The following is a 23,635-nucleotide window of genomic DNA, read 5'->3' on the forward strand; positions in this document are numbered from 1 at the left end:
CCGGCTACGTCTCCTCGCTGCCCGCTGGCGCGCCTCCTTCTGCTTTCCCTTCTCTTCCGCGGAGCTGCGAGGGTTGGGAGCGGCGAGACTGGGCCCGCTATCGCCGCCGAGGAGGAGAGGAGAGGAGGAGGAGGGAAGGCGTTGCAGCCATGGCGTCGTATGTGGGGAGTCACACTTTGAGCAAGGACGATGTGAACTACCGGCTGCACTTCCGCATGATCAACGAGCAGCAAGTGGAGGACATCACCCTGGAGTTCTTCTACCGGCCCCACACCATCACCCTGCTCAGCTTCACCATCCTCAGCCTCATGGCCTTCGCCTTCACCAGGTATCGGCGAGACCGGAGCGAGGGGGCAGGGCGCGGTGGCAGCCCGGCTGTCGTGAGAGGACGAGCCGCCGCAGAGACCCATCTGCTGGTCTTTTCGGCACAGGATGGGCGACCCTAAACCGGCACAGTTTTGTGGCAGGCTTCCCCCACTCCCAGCCCGGCTTGGATGCTGGACAGGGACCTCATGTGTGCAAGTGTTCAGCACCGGTCCGCTGCTTTGGGGAGCATCGTCCTGTAACATTAGGGGGTTGCAGCTTTCCGAATATATGCTTTAATGCAGGGTTTCCTAACCTTGGGGAATCCCCCTAATACCTTCAGCGGTCTGCAAGATCGAAATTATTTGCCATCTGTTGAATAAATTTTCGGAAAATTAAAATAATGTATTTAATTTTTTTAAAAAAATGTTGAAAAATGCAGGTATTTTTCGTGAAAAAATATTAATCCATATTTAATGGGTTTGTATTGTTGCTTTTACATGATTCATTAAATAAATACTCCATAAATATGTCAATTTTAATTATGAATATTGTAAATACTGCAAAAGCTAACCTGTACAAACAAAAACTCTTTGAGGGTCCTCTGTAATTTTTAAAAGTGGGAAGGAGAGAGCAAAAAGTTTAAATAAACATGGTGTTTCAGCCTTGCAGAAGTGATTCAGTTTAGATCTGGCTAATGCCAGCTTAGGAGACTGGCCACCCTGTATTAGTTGCCTTGAGCTTCATCAGAGAAGAAGGGTGCAAGTTGCAACAGTAGTAAAAACTGAAGTACTTTCCTGAGTAAGTAGCATCTTTGTTAATTTTAGGCCTTAAATTTCTTAGGTGCAAGAAGAGGATGTCAAACAATACTTATCCATTTACTTCAAAGAAGAGAGACACAGACTTATGCTTTACTTTTTTTGTGGGAAGTCAATATGTGTATATTTAATTTTTGTGACTCATTCTACTGTCAAACAAAAAGAATGAGAAGTTCTGTTCTCTCTAGTGGACTAGATAGGGTGGGGAGCTATCAAGATGTTTTGGAAATGATAATAGCTAAAATCAATGGGGAGAGATAAAGAGAGTTTGGAAGAGAGAAATGAAAAGGAGAATGAGTGAATCAGACATCGAGGCCTAGTTGGTTTACATGTGTGTGTGTGATTCAGCTTTGTTCGGGTATTTTCCCACGTCATTGTAGTTGTGCTTTTAAAGTTGTAGCAACGTTTCGGCAGATTCTCATCTGCCATACAAAAAAGTCTGACTCACAGATGAACACAATACAGAAGCCTGATGATGGCAGATGAGATTCCGCCGAAACGTTGCTACAACTTTAAAACCACAACTACAATGACGTGGGAAAATACCCAAACAAAGCCGAATAACATACATGTAATTACATGAAACTTAAGAAAACAAATATATATATATATATATATATATTTGTTTTCTTAAGTTTTCATGGTACTTACATGTATGGTATTCATATGTATATAGTTGGTTAATATATATAATATAATATAATTAATATAATATAATATAATATAATATAATATATAATTAGCCTAGTTGGTATGGGTGTGTGTGTGTGTGTGTGTGTGTGTATCTCACTTAGATAATACTTTAAGATAAAAAAACAGTAAAGAAGGAGCTGTCTGGAATTTTCCTTCCTACTTTTTTCTTATTAACAATTTCTGTTAACAATGAGCTTTTCCTGGGTTCATAAAGACACTTTTGTTTTAAAAGTCTTCACAATACCAGTTTCCAGCTGTTGTGGAACAGTTCTGGGAACAAGATAGCAGCTCTTATTCCTTTTTTGGTTGCCACTAATGTTAAAATCTCATCTTCCCAAAGTTTTGTATACTGTAGAGGGAATCATTTGGTGCAATATCCTTGTTGTGATGACATAAATTTATAGAGGTAACTGTCAACTATTGATCAATAACCTTAATCCATTTGGAGGGGAAAAGTAAGAGGCAGCTAAAATAAAGATAAACCTCACTATTGAAGGAAAAAAGGAACAAGATAGGTGACAGCATCCAGCAAACATATTGGTCAGTTTTCCTATAATTATGCCCACAAGTAAATCTCTTGTCATACAATGCACTTGCTGAATTAATTCTTATTTTTTGTTATTTTAATTTTCCTACCAACCGAGCAGTTTCAAAGCATGCAAATGCAAGTAGATAAATAGGGACCACTTTGGTGGGAAGGTAACAGTGTTCCATGTGCCTTCGGCTGTATAGTTATGCCGGTCACATGATTGGACAGCACTGGCTCCCTCAACTAGGAAACAGATGCGCACCGCCTCCTAGAGTTGAACATGACTGGACAGGGGAAACCTTTGCCTTATAAAAATTTTAATTTATGAATACTGTCATTGCCCTTACAATTTTACACATTCTTATGTAAAAATACCTTCCACACTAGCATGAATTGTATTTAATTGATAATTTACACAATTATGCATGTATGTTTACAGATGTGCATGTAGCGTAGATTGTTACAGTCTGGTACAAATTTTCACCAATGCATTATGATGTACATATCCATAAAAGCACATCATCTATGCATGTCATTTATGCTAATTCCTTCAGTGTATCATTGTTGTACTGAAGTGACTACAAGTGGTAAATCTTTGTAGGCGAATTGGAAGAAACTAAGTCACAATGGTCTGCTTTATTTCTATAGGAAATAGAAATGCTAACTATACAAAACAGAACACTTAATGAATACAAACAAATATCCAAAAATAATTAGCAGATGATATAAAGTCAAATTCTATGTGCTGAAGTGTTGATTCTTACAATAGTGTGATCAATCTTTTGGATAAGTAAATACATATAATCTAATATGTAAGAAAGAGTTACTTTTAAATGTACGGAATTGTACATATGAAGGCTTTTATGTCTAGAGAAAGATGAAGGCTCTTATGTCTAGTGTACAGAAGCTGGATTTTTGGATTTTTCTGCCATTGGCCTTAAGGAATAAATTCCATTGCCTCAACCATTATGGCACCAACTCAAGGACGCTCTGCTCTTAATTTTAGCTTGTGTATCATAGTTATTTCATTGAATTTTCCTCATTTAAATATTGTTGCTTGCTCTTACACATGCTCTGGCATAGAATTATTTAAATTAATTATTCCCTCTTTCACTCATGTCCACTAGCACAATGATTCAAGATACCAGAATGTAGTGATTGCAGCGACGGTACAAATCTTTCATACTTTTGAACTGAGGCAGAAGAAAGAGCCAGCCTCCTTTTACCTACAATGAAATCATTAAAAAAGCTAATCCTCCTTTGTCACAGATATCTATATTAAACCTAACTTTCTATTTAGTAGAAAGCTTCAGTTTTTGTTTGTCTGAAATAAGAGGAGGGCAATATAAAGAACTTTTAAAACAAAGTTATCTGATGATAGTGTTCCTAAAGTGGTTCTCTGTTTTTCAGATTGGATACTACAGTCAATATCTTTATTTTGATCAGCAATTTGAGAATGATTGTCCCAAAGGTGCTTTTTAAAAGGCAACTGGACTTTGTTGGTTTGCCTTTTCACTTGAACTTTTGTAGGAAAAACAAGAGGGTTTTAACGGAATGAGTTTAAATTTTACTTTGCCTTTCTTTTTTTAAAGAGATGATTCAACCCCTGAAGATAACATTTGGAAAGGCATCCTCTGTGTGATATTTTTCTTTCTAATCATCAGTGTTCTAGCTTTTCCCAATGGTAAGTACCATCACTGTACGTGACTTTCACGAATATTTATTTACTGTATTTTTATAATAATATTATGTGTACTGTGTTTAACATTTTTCTTTTGAGAATTACACTGAACTGAAGATTGCTATAAGATTTTCATTTCCAGACTCCCCATCCCCCCAAAGTAGAATAAACACAGACACGCATACACATTAACACAGTTGAAAAAGAGAGTGAAGTCCTTTAATCAAAGGAAATCAAATGTTGAATTCAGCTTTGATACTTAAAGGAAATCTTGTTGAAATCTATGGCAACTACTGCAAGAAATTTTTTTTTAGGATTCCAGTTATTTATTCTTCAGTGTTTGTGTACGACAAAAACACTTTCTGCATATGCTAAATTATTAAAATATGCCATAGGCAGTTCTTGCCTCCATTGAAAATTCTAAAGGTTAAGCAATTGTTACTTTACATACAAGCATATGTAACTGCAGCAGTTTTTTTGTTATAATTGAGACTTCGGGTAAGTTCCTAATACTGTAATCTTGGAAAGACAGATTGATTTTACAAATCTTTACTGGGCATGAATCTTACTATTTCAAAGGAATTAAATTTAAAATGTTTTTATATATTTTATTTTACTTTTTTATTATACAGTAATTTAATTAATCAATGAGTACTTCTGTATCTCCCAAAGAAAATGCTTTTGTTTACAGCTGTTTTCTTCTTGGGAGGGTAATATTTTTTGGCTTTTACTTACTATCACTAAATTAAAATCCTGTTCATGTCTTCTCCTGAATGAATTGTGCTAAAACACAGGGTAGAGACATGTATACCAATTGCCTTCCACCCTGGGTGGAAACACTGTTTGACCACATATGCTTGAATGCCCATATGACTTTATGTGATTGGAGACTTGACCCTAATTGAAGCCCTTACATATTTGGGACAGTGCCTGAAAAATAATGTAGCATATGTAGAGAGTGTTTTGTGGTCATAAGCTCAGATTTGGAAGGAACATACATGCAATAAATCTTGCTTAACTTGCTGTTCAGCATTTTAAAATCCCAGTCCTTCTTTGACTCAAAAATATGATCTCATTGTGTTGAGTATGAGAATGGGTAGCATTTCAGCCATTATTATCTATGGTGGATGGTTATTGCTGTTCCCCCCACCCCCAAAAAAGCAGTTTATATTGTTTTTTCTGACTAAAAGCTATAACTCAGGGATGTCAAACTCAAGGCCTGGGGGCCGGATCCAGCCCGCAGGGTGCTTAGATCTGGGCTGCAGGGCTGCCCTGGAAATAGCAAAGGACCAGCCTCTGCCAGCGAAAACGGGGCTTGCGAGGGCCACACGTGGCTCTTCCGAGCTCTGTTTTTGCTGGCAAAGGGTTGCAGGAAGCCATTCCAGCTGAAAACAGAGCTCGGGAGCCTGTTTTTCCTGGCAGAGCACTCAGGCCGCTTCAGCCATCCCCCCAGCACAAGTGATGTCATGCTAGCTACACCCACCCTGCCACTCTTACCCTGGGCCCCCAAGATCAAACACAACCCTGATGCAGCCCTCAATGAAATCAAGTTTGACACCCCTGCTATAGCTGTTTGCTCTTAGGAAGGGACTGAATTCCAGATGATGCTAGTCATGGAAGATGTGGTTGCTGTTAAGTGCCCTTGTTCCAAGTCCTCTGAAATTGGCTGTGTTCCCTTGCCAATTAGTTGGTACTTTCCTGATTCTTGGCTTTGATAATTAAGTTGCAGCATAAGCACTTTGCAATACTTCCTCAGGACAGAGCTGTGGTTTATAGAAGCATTAGCTGTTGTTCAAATTATTGGTCATTAAATCATGTCTGGTTAGAATTGTACACTATCTCTTTTTACAGGCGACCTCTGAAGTATATGTTGCAAAACCAGATGCCTGATTATGGCAGACATAAATAAATCTAAAGGAAAGACCATAAAGCTAAGTAGATGTGTTCTTTCAGCAGTTCAGGATATTTGTAGATCAGGAACTCTTTCAAAATTTAAATTAATCTACTTTGAGCCATATAATCTAGATTTATGTTTGATCTTGGTGGTATGTCTAAAAGGTATTGATTTCAGTTCTGCAGCCAAGAGTTTTCCACAATAAATTCAGCCTATGCGCATGCTATTTGATAGCCTATTGGATATCTGATGTCCAGTTTATTGAGAGTTTACCTAGTCCACTTGACTCCCTTGACCTTCAGTCAATAGTACCAATCTCTTGGTTCTTTTCCTATCACTGGAACAAAGCAAATTAAGAAGAAATAAACCTGTAAAAATGACTTGAAAATAAACATCTAAACCCAAGGGAACAAGTAATAATGAAATTAGCTCAGCATGAAATTGCTGTTTCCTTTACTGCGCAATCCTATGTTTCCTCACAGTTTAGCCCCAATGTGTCCAAAAGGTTTGTTTGTTCATTAAGTAAATTATGTTAAGGATTTCAATCTTCCGCTAATATATAATGCTATGATCACATCAGAAGTTATCTGGGTCCTGCTGAGAGTCATAGCTGAGTAATTTGCAAAGAACTGCCCTCATTGTTTTTGCTTTGTAGTGGTATGTTCCTTCTCCTAAATTCTTAGCAGGTTCTAATTTGCTTAGAAAGTGCAGATGCAATTTACATAGACTTCTGCAAAGCCTTTGATTCAGTGGTACAGGACAAACTACTGTTAAAACTAAACTTACGGCATTTCTGGATTCCTTCATAAGTTGGATTACTGCGTTCCTGTCAAACAGGCAACAAATAGTAAAAATAGGGAGCACTATATCAAACCCTGCTCCAGTTAACTGCAGTTTCCCCCCAAGGCAGCATTCTAGAACCTGCACTCTTTATACTCTATATAAATGACCTTTGCGATCACCTTGTAAGCAACTGCGTCCTCTTCGCAGATGATGTAAAACTATTCAACATCACCAACAATGCTACTGTCCTTCAAAGCAACTTTGATTATGTGTCTGAATGGTCAAACAATTGGCAACTCCTTATCTCAACCAACAGATGCTCTGTCCTACACATTGGTAAAAAAAAATTACCAAATACAAACTAGGCAGATACGATCTCATTGATGATCCTCACTCTGTCAAGGACCTTGGAGTACTCGTATCAAATGACCTAAGCGCCAGAGCTCATTGTAACAGTATTGCCTAAAAGGCATTAAGAGTTGTAAATCTCATCTTACAAAGCTTCTCCTCTGGAAATATTGAATTGCTAACTAGAGCATACAAAACTTTTGCTAAACTAATACTCGAATACAGCTCATCAGTCTGGAATCTGCACTGTATATCGGACATTAATACAATTGAGCGAGTTCAGAAGTATTTCACAAGAAGAGTATACACTCTTCTACTCGCAATAGAATACCCTATATCACCAGGCTTGAAATTTTGGGCTTGGACAACCTTGAACTACGCCGCCTATGGTTGGACTTAAGCGTAGTACACAAAATTATCTGCTACAATGTCCTAACAGTCAATGACTACTTCAGCTTCAACCGCAACAATACAAGAGCACACAACAGATACAAACTCAATGTAAACTGCTCCAAACTTAATTGCAGAAAGTATGACTTCAGCAACAGAGTGGTCAGTGCCTGGAGAGCACTACCTGACTCTGTTGTACATCCTCAAACCCCCACTCCTTTAACCTCAAACTGTCCTCTATTGACCTCACCCCATTCCTAAGAGGTCTGTAAGGGGCTTGCATAAGTGCACAATCGTGCCTACCGTCCCTGTCCTATTGTCCCCATTTATTCATATCTATTTACTGTATTCATGTTTATACTTATACCTATTATCTTGTAAGCCATTGACAAATTAAATTAAATTAAATAAATAAAGTTTTAGAGATTGGGTAACGCTCTAACTTTGTAACTAGCAACAGGAAGACTCAGAATCACATCCACCCCCAATTATAAAAGCTTGCTGGGTGACTTTGTGCCAATCTCACTCATCTCAACCTATATGATTTCTGTGTTAAAAAATGGGAGTGATTGCTATGTACGTTGTTTGATATTCTTGAAGGTATGGCAAAATGTACTGGTAAATCACATTTGTGCATAAGTATTGAAATGCAAAGGATTTGCAAATTGATAACCACTGTAGTACAAATGTAACCTCTCTTTGTACAAAGAAAGGGAATGTTTAGAGTAGGAGTAGAGAATCTACATCCCAAATATGTCACAGAAATTTTATTTCTGACATTCCTTAGCTTTGATCATGCTGACTAAATGTACAAGAGATAGCTGAGTTTTAAAGAAGTTCCCTAGGATAAAATTAGTAGACTAATCAAGTCATAGCCTTGATATAGCAGGTCAAAATCTGACCATTGTTTTTAAAGAAATATCACTTTGACAAACATGTGAGTGGATGACTGTGGCAAAAGTAAAATATGGCACAACTTTTTTTTATCCTAGAATTCTCCAAATGGATTGGGGTTGCAATTCCCAAAAATTTTAACTAAGGAGAATTCCAAACATATATGGAAACTAACAGGTTGTAAAAGGTAATGTGCCATTCACAGAGACAAGTATAAGATTGATAAATTTGACCATATCTCTCTAACAACAGAAATCTTGGCTACGGATTATACAGTATGTAGATTTGTAAAAGTATTTTTGTATGAAAAATACAGAGAAGTATAGTAGATATATATTCAGATGCTTATATATATATATATATATATATAAGTACACACACATATACATACAGAATTCTTTCAGTGTATGTCTTACCTCAACCAATGCATATGGACCTCAGTATAGTTATGGATGCTTCATTAGTAAGGGTTTATTTATGGTTTAGCCTGATCAACCATTAAATATATGACTATAATTATCTCTTCTGCATTCCAGTCTTCTCCAATGAACATTCACTTCTTTGCAGATTATTGCCTCATTTGTGGAAGAGAATGAGATCCTAACTTGTTAATGATTATTCTGAAGATCCAAAAGTCGTGGATTTAGCTATCATAATAATTCTGAGAGGTCTTTGACAAATTCTAACAACATGTTTGCAACCATAGAATTTTTTAATGACTTTAGTGAGAATCTTATTGCTATTAAGGTTTGCCCTAGTTTCAAACTCAGGGCTTGTCCAGGCAGCTGCTTTAATATGCTTTAATATAATAATTTCCTCCCATCCTTAAGTCATGAGGAAGGATTGTTGCTGCCACTGTCTTTATTAATTCTCAGGAATAGGCTGGGCACTATTATTATCCATTAAATATTTAGTGCATGACACTGAAGGCAATTGTGGTAAGTGTTAACTATTAGAATCTCCCACCCCCACCCCCAAAAAATTTCTATCTATGAAATTTAGTGAGCTGATGCTAAGAAACTACCCATTCATTTACTTTCTTCGTGTTGGAATATCAAATTCCCAATCTTCTGGAAGATATGAAAGATTGAGTGATAAAGAGTTCTCAGAGATGAAAATCAAGGTCAAATATTAAGTCTTTCAAAATCAGCATTGGTTTCTGCGGGGAGTCAATAGAAACATCTTCAAGGGAAATTGTATCACATTAAAGTATAAGGTAGATATATACCAATTTCTCATTTCATAATTGGAACCATCTATGTATTTGTCTAGATGTTTGGAAATCCAAAAAGATTTGGAGCTTCCTAACTTCAGATTTGAGGTTTTCTTCCTGTAAAATTGTTCCTGTTTGTCTTGGCTGCTATTTTCCCACTCCTGTGCTTGATATAATTGTTTGTGTCCCTACATCACAGGAAAAAAAGGGAGGGTTGAGAAATGACAGCTGATTGGAAACACTAGATGTGGTGGGATTTTACTGTCCAACACCTGTGCAACCAAGACAAAATGCCAATAGGGATACAGTGACCAGAAATTGAGTAGGATAGGAAAGCAGTGATCCCATAGCAATTGCTTGGCCAGATGTAGGTGAACAGATTATTTATTGTTCATGGGTCTATCATCTGTAGATTCCTCTCCTAGGCATCTTAGATTGTTGCCATGGAATCTTGGAGACAACTAGAGATTTGTCTGGATATCTCCAGACAAGGGAGGGCATTTCTTATTCTCTTTCTCTTACATTTTTTTTCTTAGGATCCTTATTACTATGATTTTTATATTTATAATTGTTATTTTTAATATTTTCTGTGTTATCTATTGTGCATCATCAAGAGTCACCTTTGGCAAGATGGGCAGCTATAGAAATATGATTAATAATAAAGTAAACAAAGGAGAAAAATATCAGTTCTAAAATTTAACAACCAAAGGTGGCCTTAGGGTACCTCAGCAATGGGTTGAAAATAAGATTGAAGTGATATCATGAACATACGTCTCCGCAAAATGGTTAGTAAGGTGTCTTTGCACCAAGGCAGTCAAGCTGTAAGGATAAGCCTTAATGTTAGATACATTATTTCAATGCTTAACCATCAGATCATTTTCAGTATTCACACTTTTCTTTTTATAGGCCCTTTCACCCGTCCACATCCTGCAATATGGCGCATGGTATTCGGTAAGTCATTTTCAAAGTATGACTTTCAGTTGTTACAGATCTCTGGGTATCTTCTTTCAACAATCCATTTTGTAGCAGAATATATTTTATGCTCTCCGTGTTACTGCAGAGGTATGTTATAATACTCAGATATTGTGAGAAAAAATTTTCCCTTTAAATTTTTTTAATGTTTTTAAGAAAAGAAGTCACCAATGTGTGAGTTGGGTGGCTATATAAATTTGTTTAATAAATAAATAAAACCAATTAGAATTTTTGGAATAAGCTTTAGAATAGTTCATCATACAATACAATTTGCAGGCTCAAACTGTGATGGTACTTACTGTATTCATACATTTAATGTCTATTGAATATTTTTGTAGATTACAGTAATTTACTTGTACTTGGTTCTTCCAAAAATTCACTGAATGGCATGCAATATAATCATTGAAACATAACATAATTTCTAAATTTAAATCTAAGTGTGAAAAATGTTTAAAAGTGGTTCACAATATAGCCAATATTTAAAATAAAAACTCAGCTCCAAGAGTAACAAGGGTTAAAAAATGGAGATTAATTTATACAACTGATGTTTTTTTTTATTATAATTGGTTTTTTTAAAATTAAGATCCTTCTTAAACATTATTAGCTTTCAGTTCTTTGAATTTTGTCAAATTGAAATTCAGAAGGAGTCACAAACTTTTAAGCACCATTGTATGTTCCTTAAAAAGGAACATTGGACATGAAATAATAAGAGAATGGACATGATACTGGATTAGTGTTAGACAGACGGCAGAGGAAGGCTTTTATTTATTGTCACTTCAGTGAGAATTTTGCAATGGGCATTGGAAAGTAGGACTTGACCTGCTGAGTGTCAAGTTCCTTTTGAAAGAACATAATCTTCAGGCAAATGAAACAGCTACAGCTGGATTATAGCTCTTGACTTATTTTCTTTCCAAATGTTTGCCTTTCTGTTTGTATCTGATCCTTCTCACCTTGTCCAGTTTTTCCCTGGTAATTAGTTGAGTACCAACCTAGCAGAATTGTCATGTGATTGAGGACTATGAATAAGCTATACAAATAATGAAAGTATCGCTCACACTTCTTTTCCCCATATAACTTTTATTGTTTTGTCAATGTATGAAATACAGATAAAAATAAAAATAGGAGTAATGGTTAAATTGATTGTTCTTTTTAAAGAGAAGAATATATTTATGTTTTCTATGTGGATATCACTTCTGGATTTTATGCTTGTGATGAAAAAAAAAGAAACTCTTTGATTTTGCCCATTAGATAGATCTATTGTGATAGAAATGGCTAGGTATTTACTAAAGTCCTCAATCACATAATAGTAATCACATAATAGTAACAAGTTGAGGTTGTAATATTGTTATCTTATACTGTGCTAAAAAGAGTCGGAAGTCAAAGCCTTTTTCTTTCTTCCCTTGTACCTCATATTTTCTTTCCCTCTTTCTTTTTTTTTCTCTTAGTACTCTTACTTCTGTATGTTTTGCTAAGCTCCCTTTACTTTCTTATTTGCATATAGATTGAAAAGAAAATCTGTGGCCTTGAGAGTTAGTTTAACAATACAGAAGCTTAATTTAGGAGCTTTAAGACAGTAAAATATTTTTATCTTTTTTTCTTGATGAACCTTGCTTATGTAAGCTTGCATGTTACTTTTGCATGTGGTACATTAAACAGCCATTCACCAAAAGTATTATTGTCTTTTAGGTTTGAGTGTACTTTATTTTCTGTTTCTGGTATTCCTGCTCTTCCTTAACTTTGAACAAGTGAAATCAGTGATGTACTGGTTGGATCCCAACCTACGCTATGCGACAAGAGAAGCAGACATTATGGTGGGTACACAGATAGTGTTGTTATGAAATATTTTGCAGTCTTGTCTTGATCTTCATAATATCATGTGAGTGAGCAGCAGTAGACAAAGATGACTCAGCAGTTTGAAGTTGCTGCTAAAAAGAAAAATACTATTTTGGGATAATTAACAAGAACATGGAGTCCCAGTTACCGAAATTAATTATTCTACTCTGTTCTGCCTTGATGAAACTCCATTCAAAGCATCACCATTCAAGCAGGACAGTCACAAATTGGATCACATTCAGAGGAGGGCTTGGAACCAAGAGTAGGATGAGTGCTTAAAGGTTTTGTGTTTGTTTAGTTTACAAAAAAAATGTCTAAGGAAGAGAAATGATAGCAGTCTTGAAATATCTGAAATGTTGCACAGAAGAAGGAATTATTCTTAATTTCCTCAAGGGGTAGCCAGAACCAATAGAATAAAATTACAAGGAAGCAAGATCAGGCTCGAATTGGGAGGAACTTCCTGAGTTCATGAGCTGGTCAGGCTACATCTAAAATGGTGAATTCTCTTCAAACAAAAGTTGCAAGATCATCTGCAAGAGAGGATCCTGTACTCAACAGATCTTTGGATAGAAGACCTTCCAGTTCTTCCAACTCTATGAATCTATGGCTGTATGAGAAGCAAAATATCATGCATGAATCTTTTGGAAGGATTAGGAAATTGAGAATCCTCACAACAAGCTTATATATCACATGTTGACTTTTGATCATTTGATGTAGTGGAAGGTCTAGAGGAGGGGTGTCAAACTCGCGGTGTCACTTCATCACATGACGTATCACGACTTTTCCCCTTTGCCAAAACGGGGTGGGTGGGACAAGCATGTGACGTGGGGGACGTGAATTTAACACCCCTGGTTTAGAGGCTCTAGACATTGAATGATATTGTTTTCATGCAAAGAGATACAAGAAGGAATAGCTAAAATCAGAAGGATGACAAAGAATAGTAGCTTAGGAGCATATTCAGGGGGCTAAGCCAAATATTTCCTCTATTTTCAAAACCAAAATGTGGTAGGCATATTTTTTGGATGGATAGTAGACTTGAAGGCATGCTGTATCTAATAAAAGTAACAACTAAATCTACATGGGCTAAGTGAAGCATCCTTCTGAATCTACTTCTGCAAGTGTTTAAGTGCTCCATCTTCTCATAATTCCACTGTAGATTTCCTACAGCAATTTTCATGTATTCCTTGCATGTTTAGGGGTGCACAGATATTTGGGGTGGCTTTTGAAGCAGCTGTGTGCACTTCTCAAGAGAACCAAGCACCTCAGTGATTCAAGCAGCAGGTTTGGAAGGCAGCTGTTGCATATCTTTGCTAAGCCCTAGTAGCAGTATACCACTGGACGCCAGACTCCTGATACCTGCCGCTTTAGTGCCTTGCTTTTTCAAAGACTGCCAACCTGAAAGCAAGAAAAAAGACACTTATTTATAACCAGAATGGTGTTTATTTATTTGATTTGATTTACAGGGCTGCCCAACATAAAACAATGCAACTCTGAGCGGTGTACTATAAACAAACAGAAAACATCCCCCCATACAACAGGGAACTCCACTGAATTGGACCTAAATACCTGGGGAAAAGTCACATCTTAACAGCTTCTCTAAAGATGAACACAGCTGGGACCTGTAATATTTCAAGGGGGAGATATAATTTCAGAGCAGAAGGGCAGCCACTAAGATGGGCCATTTCCTAGGTCCCATTAAATGGCAATGCTCACAGGAGAAACATGCATAAGGCTGGGCAGATGTTCTTGAGAGCAAGTGATCCTGCTGGTAATTTGGTCCTGTGCCATATAGGACTGAAAAGGTGATCAGCACCTTGAATTGCACTCTGAAGCCTTTTGGGAGCCAGTGTAGCTCATGGAGTATCAGTGTCACATGGGTGTAGAGAACTATGCCAATTACTACCTGTGTCGATACCTTCAAGACCAGCTGAAGCTTCTGGATGATCCTTAAGAGCAGCTCCATATGGAGAGCATTGCAATAGTCCAATTAGGAGATGACTTAGGCAAGAGTGATCATAGGCAAGGCCTTGCAGACCATGAGTAGGTACAACTGGTGTATGTGATACAGTTGTTCAAAGCCCCCTCTCCCTACTCAAAGATCTTTGAGCAGGAGCTGTGAGTCCAGGAGGACCTTCAGATTGCATACTGAATCTGAAGAGGGCAGTATTATCCATCCAGGACCAAAGACGGAAAATCTCCCACCCTTGTCAGAGTTGACTTGCAACCTAATCTTATCTAAGGATAAGAATAATTATTTTTAGTCAAGACTCTAGTTTACCTTGGTGTGAATTTTGTTAGTCATATCCAGAATTATTTAGATTAATCTTCACACTTTTTCTTTTAAGGTCATGTTTCTATTTTGTGAGGAAATATGTCAGTTAATATTGTATAAAGAGGCAACTTAGTCAGTTTTGTCTAATAATTTGTGATGTTATCCTAATACATAGTTGAGCTTCTGAACAAGGCTAAGCTACAGAAAAGGTTGTATTTTAATAGTTTATTCTATTTCATCTAAAATTATCCTAAAATAAACATTAGTCTGTTGCCTTATTTGTCTCTCTTTCTCTACATCCTTTCTCTATTATCATCAACAGGAATATGCTGTGAATTGCCATGTTATTACCTGGGAACGAATCCTAAGTCATTTTGACATATTTGCTTTTGGACATTTCTGGGGCTGGGCAATGAAGGCTTTGCTGATTCGCAGCTATGGATTGTGTTGGACTATTAGCATCACCTGGGAGCTGACAGAGGTAGGTTGGGTAATAGGACCTGAAAAAAGATGATTGCACAGGGTACCTGCCATGACCTGATGTTTGGAGGTGCCAAAGAATCCTGAGAACTGCATTGCAGCCGAGACCGTAGACTAGTCTTTCCCAGTGGTGGTGTTGCAGAAATATAAAAGGTATATGAAAAAGCACCTTTAGGATAAAAGGGATATCTTTGGAGTGAAATCTCTATTATCTGTCCTGTCTTTTAGGTGGAACAGATATTTGGCAGCCTGGGTCAGATGTGGCAAAATGTGTCTACCTTTTCATCGATTAAGAAAAGAAATTCATATATGATACCTATGCATTATGTGACGTAAATGTAAAGTCCTTACAGCTAGTTTTATGTGGCAAAAAACAGTTCTAATTCTTTTCTGTAGAATTAGCTCATCTGCGATTCTGAATAGTCTTCAAGGGTAGCCCTATACTACAATGCCTTCATGTAGTCTAACAGATCAACCAAAGCCAACTCAGCTGGTTAATTCCTGAACTCAACAGTCTAGCTCCAAGGGATTTTATCCAACAGAGGTCTCAAAAAATCTCAGTTGCTCTTTAGATTATAAGGATTTCTGACACATCCTTCCCAAGTGCCCATATTTTGTTCTGAATATTTGTTCAAATCTTATTTTCTAGAGCATATTGAGACTTAAACAGGAACGGCAATGTTAACCGCTATTATATTCTATGTTATCCACCTGCATATTAAGTCCAGCTTTATACAGATGCTAGCCTTCAAACCTTTTCCATGGTAATCATTGAATTAATGGTATGCCATCGATAAAAGGATAGAATGTTGTTCAAAATATGTTAGGGTATTAAATAAATAAACTATTCATTACCATATGATAATTTATGGCAAAACTAAACACGTGTGTGTGTTTGTGTATTTGAAATTACTATCTAAAAAAAAAAAGAAATTACTATCTGTAACTTTATTTTGTACAAGTTGACTCTACCAGAAAATCAATACATCACTCAATATATTATTGTTGTCTTCTTTTTTGAACATAGTAGGTCTTTAAAATTCAAATATAATAAAGTTTTCTTTATTTCTGAAATCATAGGCTAGCTAGTCACATTCATTTATTGTATTTAAATCTTTCCCATGTTTTCAAAATCTGTTTCTTATGTTGAAAGGAATCAGACTGAATTTCTTATCAAAATTTCTGTTGTATTCTGTAGCTGTTCTTCATGCATTTGCTGCCAAATTTTGCTGAGTGCTGGTGGGATCAAGTTATTTTGGACATCCTGTTGTGTAATGGAGGTGGCATCTGGTTGGGCATGGTGGTTTGCCGTTGGTTGGAGATGAGGACTTATCACTGGGCAAGCTTCAAGTAGGTCTCAAGTGCTATCTAATAAACAATGTTTTAATGAGATATTATTTTGCAGAGTTTCATAGGAGTACAGGGAGTCCTCGGCTTACGACCACAATTGAGTCCAAAATTTCTGTTGCTAAGCGAGACATTCGTATGTGAGTTTGCCCCATTTTACGATTTTTCTTCCCACAGTTGATAAGTGAATCACTGCAGTTGTTAAATTAACAACATAATTGTTAAGTGACTCTGGCTTCTCCATTGATTTTGCTTGTCAGAAGGTCACAAGAAGTGTTCACATGACCCCAGGACACTGCAACTGTCATAAATATGAGCCAGTTGCCAAGTGTCTGAATTATGATCACGTGACCATGAGGGTGATGCAATGGTCATGAGGCAGAGGTGGGTATTCAGCAGGTTCTGACCAGTTTTGAAGAACTGGTAGCGGAAATTTTGAGTAGTTCGGAGAACCGGCAAATACCACCTCTGACTGGAGATTTTACAGTATCCTTCCCTTGCCAAAACAGTCATCAGTCACTTTTTTCAATGCTGTTGTAACTTTGAACATTCACTGAATGAACTGTTGTAAGTCGAGGACTACCTGTACAGTGAAAGTTGCCAATTACAGGGATAATTTAATTGAAGGACACTTAAACAGATGTGTTTAACCTCATATTTATGAGTTCTTTGTATTACTGAAAATATGATATGTACTTGTGCTAGAAATTGTAATTTGGAATCATTTTCCAGTTATATCTACCGGTGGGTGTTTATGGACGCACCTTCAGATTCATTTGCATGAGAAATCTAAGAAATTTTGAAACAAGAACCTTTGTTATTAATTTTTAATTTATTAGAAGTTAGCTGATTAAAGCTGGTCCTGATAAAAGATAAATAAGACATGAAACCTGAATAGATCTTGGATGAGACACAACCAGAAAATCTTAGAAATACAGGCTACATCGAAAAATGAAAAATTATTGCAGGAGATTGTAACGGCACACAATGACTGGATTCAAGGAAGTCCTTTCTACCGTGTTACTAATTTTGTGGGATTGGAGCATGAAAATGAATTGTTTCATAGTTGAAGGGTGAAATTAGGAAATGGTTTCCCATGTTTCCTGTTTCTTTCCATGTTGAATTTGATGTAAGAGCATTTTTAAAAAAAAATTGAGTTAGTGCTATCTTCTGAGAGCTATGCCTGAAAAAAATGGTTTCCATACATGAACCTTTGTTTTATCTATTTTCCTTTCTGGTTGCAATCCTTGTATTTTATCCTGGCAATAGAATTAGAAGAACAGACCTGTCTTTCTTGATATACTTCTCAACTGTGTACACAATCATTTGTCCATGTAACAGTAAATCCATAGAGCTTGTAGTAAAATTGATTTCATGCTGTAGTTGCTGGAATGCAGAAAGATGCGTTTCAAATTAGTGTTTGAAGTTTTATTATTGTGTTCTGCTAGAAGTAAGAAGGATAAATTTCCCTGAATGCCATTATGACAAGTACAAAAATAATAGTGGATATCCTTAGTTATTTTTGTGCTCCGGTATAGTGAAAGACATTACGAAGGAATGCTTTTAAGTTTCTTATCCTGGTAATTTAGAGGAAATTTCACTTCCTTCAGCCACCCTGTTGCTGTTCCAGAGGATTTCAGATGTTCAAGATCAGGAACATGAATGAAGGACTGGAAGTTCCTATAGAAGTGGGAGAGGCTAGAATGGAGGTTGCTGTTGTAGAATAGAAATGGGACATCCAATAAATGGGTCTTTAAAATGTATTTGGAAGCTACTTGTGTACAAAAAAAGCAAATAGAAATTTCTGCAAATGCTAACGTTTGCATTGATATAATCACTGACTTTTTATTTACTTATCCTTAATTCTAATTCTTCATTCTAAGAACATCTGTCAAATGATAAAAATTGTGTGGGAAAGCCTGGAATTTTCAAATCCTTTTCTTTGAAAGCAATTTTTAAAAAGTGGCATTTTTTTAGTAAAAGTGTCTGTTTGAGTAAGGTACGGAATTGTTCTTTCAGCTTTGATACATTTAGGGAGGAAAGTCTTTGTGTGGCTGAGCAATTTATTTCAAATTTCTATTGAGAAAACTGCCTGCTTGCTTAATGGATTAAAGGACCTAAGTCTGCAACAGTATCACAATATATAACACCATTTTGAATTTTGATTGTTAAGCAAAAATGAAACATTGATCTCCTCTTTATCTGCTTTTAGGGACATTCACACCACCACAGGTAAAATCAAGAGAGCTGTTTTACAGTTCACTCCAGCAAGCTGGACTTACGTTCGCTGGTTTGATCCCAAGTCCTCCTTTCAACGAGTAGCTGGGGTATACCTTTTCATGATCATATGGCAGGTAAAATACAAATAAAGACTTAGGGCATCTTAGTTGATGTTTTGTGGGGGAGCAGATTATATTTGTTTTGTTAATGCATAACTAAATGAAATAATACCATTTGCTGGGTTGAATTCCAGGGAAATGCTAGGTATACATATATTTGTGAAAAAGCAAGAGTGCCATAGTTGTGTATATAAGGAAGGATTCAAGCCTGGGAATTCTCTTCAGATAAACACAAAGGAAAATGTATTTACAAAAGAAATAATAAGATGATGAGCTCCTTGTGAGATAACTTGCTAACTTGGTCAGCTAAGTACGCAGATTATTCATACAGGAAGCAATGCTACCTGTGCTTAAATACTGTACTTACATAATGCATGCAATTACTTAGCATTTTCCTAAAATGATGTAATGTTTATTATTTTTTCCACAAGCATGTACTTATTCCTACTTTTATTATGCAAAAGTTGAAGATGTATATTCTTAATCTTAATTGAGAGACAACTCTTCAAACTAGTTCTTTTTCTTTATTCCTCCCTCTCCCTTTCCAAGAGATCTCCTGTTCTGTCCATTGATTCATTGTTCATTCATTGGAGTCCTAGTGGATGTTCACTTAAACATGAGTCAGCAGAATGCGGCAGCAGCCAAAAAAGATAATAAAATACTTGGTTGTATAAACAGGCGTACAATTAAACCACGTGAAGGATTAGTACCGCTTTATAAATCTTTAGTAAGACCACATATGGAATACTGAATCCAGTTTTGGTCACCACATTACAAAAAAGGTGCTGGTTCTTTAGAAAAAGTGCAAAGAAGAGCAGCTAAGATGATTAAACTAGAAGACCTCCAAACTCCCAGCTCTATTCTGGTTGATTGATTGATTGATTGATTACAGCTGCTGTCACATACCCTCACCATAGCCAACATTCTGATCAGGCTTGCACTTGGGCTAAAACTATGTGGTTGTTTGATTCCATTGAGCCTGTTTTGTAAATTAATTTATTGTTTTGTGCAATGGATGGATGAAATTACTGGGTTTATTTAATATAACAGGCTTACAAACCAGGTTTTTCCGTGGACCGGAGGGGACGGTGCTGCCTGTATCCTGCCCAGATGGGGCTGCCAGTCTCTGGCAACCCTCCCCCCAATATTAGCCAATTTTTGTATTGTTCCAGAACATCTGTAATTTCACAATTCCATAGTAATAAAACAGAAAAATGAATGTGTTTTATCAGTAAAACAGGAGCATTTAAAATCTCATTCTTCTAATGGAGAGAAATACAATGCAAATTCTTCATTTGCTGCTACGTAAATGCTGTATATATTGATTTTATATATACCATATATTAGCTAACCAAGTCACTATATAACTAAATAGTTATGCATTTATTATCTAAGTATATATTATTGTTCTGGAACAAGTCAAACTTGTTCTATGGCTCTATTTTTGTCTTGTTTGTCCAAATGAATATATTGAATTTTCTCTCTGCTTCTTTCTTTTTAGTTGACAGAGTTGAACACCTTTTTCTTGAAACATATATTTGTTTTTCAAGCAAGTCACCCTTTAAGCTGGTGTAGGATTCTCTTCATTGGAATTATTACAGCGCCAACTGTGAGGTAATTTTTGGCTGTTTTACATTCATCATTGTAAATCTTTACCTAGTTCCTTCATATGTAGAAATGGAAGCCTACTGTAGAAAAAAAACATTAATGATGGTTTAGCATACATATCGAGAACGCCAAGGAGATCTGCTGCAATGTAAATAAAGAGATAGGTATTATGCAGTTGAAAATTTACCATGTATATGGCGTATACCAGATTGTAGTCTATTGCTATTGAGATAAATCATGGAAACCATCCAAGTTTGATATAATTGTGGTTCTTGCCTCTGATGTATCATTAATTTGTCTGTAACTTTTTCCTAATGTAGCAATTGAAGAGGTCTTATTAATGAATAACTCAAGTGCCATGTTATCTAGACATTTTCAGTGTTGCACAATTATTTATTTGGTGGCTAACGATAATACTTCCTTATTTTTAAGCTTTTGATTTGATCCTATGAATAAATGCGGCCTAGCATTCCACCCAGCACATCCCATTCTGGTAATGCTTCAGAAGACTTCAGATACATTCCAAAGACTCTCTGAAGTGAGAGAATGGGACATGCTGTTTGGAGAACAACAGAAGTTGTTTTTGAAGGAAGGAAAAAGGCCTGGCCTGGCCAGCAATGGCTTTACATATGACCAAGCTGGATACTTCGCATCAGCAGAGAAAGATGACTAAGATCAGTTGGGCATAGCAGGGCCTGTGGAATGCAGAGAGGCAGGAACATATTGTTGTCATGGCTGGCAACAGTACGGGGCAGAAGGGCAGAGATGGTAGGAGATGTGTGAGAGAGTTGAAGCGTCCTGCAGGGCATTCCAAGCCGCTAAATTTTGATCATTCTGACCATAGGAGCACTGCAAAAGCCATACTTTCGGGATTAGGCATAAGTGCCATTTGTTCAGCGTGACTGTAATTTCAAACAGTCACTGAAAAAATAGTCGTAATTTTATCTGTAAAACAGATTTACAGGCAACCAGTTAAATAATGTTCAGTTAATACTACATTGTCTATTTCCCTAAAACATTATTGTTTTTGTTGTTACAGGCAGTACTACGCTTACCTCACAGACACACAGTGCAAAAGAGTAGGAACTCAGTGTTGGGTATTTGGGTAAGTCGTTGAATATAGAATTCTTGAAATTCTGTTTATCTGACTTACTGGCTGGGTTCATGCATTGTTTTAAGCCACCAGATGATTTTGGCTTAGCATATTGTATAAGCTTGGTCATTCCAGTTTGAAAAGCATAGTTTATTTAATATACCATAATTAAAAATAATCCATGATCTGTGAATCTATTTAATTAAGAAGAGGAAACAATTCCCTTCAAATCATGTGATTAGAAAGTTTCTTGTGAATGATATTTTACCACACTACTACACTTCATTTTACTTCCTGTGTGTATTTTGTAGTGTCACTATGATCTACAATGGCATAAAGAAGAATTCTAAGGCCTGTTGAGAGATAGTGTTTTTGCATATGTTTGTAGTTTGAGCAATTTCCTTTTTCCGTGCTACTGTTCCTCATTGGACACCCATGCCGAGGAGTCATTGGACTCTCCAGATGTGGTTTTCCGTGTCTGTAGGAGGCTGCAGGAAGAATGAGAGGATGATCCAACCGCTTTGGCAAGCTTTTGCTTGTCAAGCCTGTAGGTTTTCTGTTGTTAGCTCTTATATACTGTGCTCATTTGTAAGGAGGACTGTAACAGAGTTTTAATTTCAGCAAAAATATAAAAACCCAGCCTTTGAGCATTGAGGAAGAATTAGTTTTCCAAATATTCTTCTAGAGTATGGGATTGGGCTCTCTTTTTGGAGCCCCAGTGATTGCTAAAGAAGAGGACAGCCCAGCAACCTGGTTAGGTTTCTGCTGCTTGTTGGACTCCCACTGTCCTCTAATTTGTTGGAGAAAGATGTGAAATCTTGTGCTGCATTGTGTGATATCTGGACCTATTTCAAGCCATTGTTTGAAATCATTATTTTCTTTCTTGCATGCAATTGCAAGAGAGGAAAGCAAACAATACCCACCTAAAATATGTTAGCCTTTCAAAAGATTTTCATGTTATGAAGTTACAGAAACAGCAGGGTTCAAATCAGCATGCTCTGGCCTTTTGAAAAAGCTTATTTAACACTAGATATGGTAGAAACGTGCTGATTTCTTCAGCTGGCTTGGAGGTAGTTGGGAACATTTTTCTGTCATTACTTGCTTTGTTCTGCTCTCGCCTCAGGGCCTCTTGTCAGTATATTCAGAATAGCTATTACTCCTTCTTCTGACAAAAAAAGATAGAGAAAAAGACTCACCTTCAAAGAATATTCTTGCTTTCTGGAGTGAATCTTCATTAGATAGTATCAATGACTTTAAAATGATGAAGAATGGAGAAGTGCTAGGCCAAATTAATACGTTTTGACAGCTGAGGCAGTCTAATTATTAGCAGACTCTTGGCAGCTCATAGTATATGATAAAACAATAATAATAACAGTAATCTCCCAGTGAGGTACTATCCAGTGGTGGGATTCAAATATTTTTGCCACCGGTTCAGTGGGTGTGGCTTGGTGGGCGCGCTTTGCATGTGTGCATTCACTTTGCATGCACGCATGTGCCAAACATGCACTTTGTGCAGGCGCAGAGGCGTTTGCACAGGCACAGAGGCGTTCGAACTCACCTGCAAGCCTGCACGATCCCGGTCGGTTCAGCAGCTGCCGTATGGCACTATTCTGTGCCACGCAAAGCAGCTGCGCTTCCAATTCAGCAGATAAAGGTGAGTATAGGAACCCGGGCAGGCAAGTGGCCCTAACAGCACAGTAGCAGAGTTTTCTACAGTAGCAGGTTTGGTCTCCGCTGCTCATCGTTGCTACTGGCTCACGAGAACCAGGCCGAACCAGTAGAATACCTTCACTGGTACTATCTATTTACTGTAAAGTAGATGAGAGTTATGCCAGAGGTTCAACTATACATGGACAAGTCTCATCAGAGGAGTCAGGTGAAGAGTGTCTCTCCTATAAACAATACAGTGAGATGTAATTTACAGAAACCCATACTGGATGGGTTCTTTGCCATCAACAACAAGGATTGTGCTAGGCGTCAGAGTTCCTGGACATCTGGTGACAAATGGTCTACAGGACTCTGGACTGTTTTGTTTTTTTTAAATTGCCTTTGATTTTATTGCAGTTATGGCAGACTTTATCATCCGGAGCAAATCAGATTCTTTCTATTGGCATCTTGAAAATCAAGAAGAGGGGTTTTAAAAAT

At 37.0% G+C, this 23,635-nt stretch overlaps 1 protein-coding gene across 1 annotated transcript in view; it reads left to right on the forward strand.

Annotated features, from left to right (window-relative positions):
* Positions 1-149: 149 nt before the first annotated feature.
* PTDSS1 (phosphatidylserine synthase 1) overlaps positions 150-23,635 on the forward strand; it is a 30,984-nt gene continuing 7,498 nt past the window's right edge. The window contains exons 1-9 of the mRNA XM_026705934.2: positions 150-328; positions 3,936-4,027; positions 10,453-10,497; positions 12,205-12,329; positions 14,946-15,104; positions 16,302-16,453; positions 18,663-18,804; positions 20,291-20,403; positions 21,437-21,502. Of these exons, the coding sequence (XP_026561719.1) occupies positions 150-328; positions 3,936-4,027; positions 10,453-10,497; positions 12,205-12,329; positions 14,946-15,104; positions 16,302-16,453; positions 18,663-18,804; positions 20,291-20,403; positions 21,437-21,502 (1,073 nt within the window). The remainder of the gene's footprint in view (positions 329-3,935; positions 4,028-10,452; positions 10,498-12,204; positions 12,330-14,945; positions 15,105-16,301; positions 16,454-18,662; positions 18,805-20,290; positions 20,404-21,436; positions 21,503-23,635) is intronic.

Source organism: Pseudonaja textilis, chromosome 3 (genome assembly GCF_049901715.1).
Source record: "Pseudonaja textilis isolate UNSWEBS1 chromosome 3, rPseTex1.2, whole genome shotgun sequence".
NCBI lineage: Eukaryota > Metazoa > Chordata > Lepidosauria > Squamata > Elapidae > Pseudonaja > Pseudonaja textilis.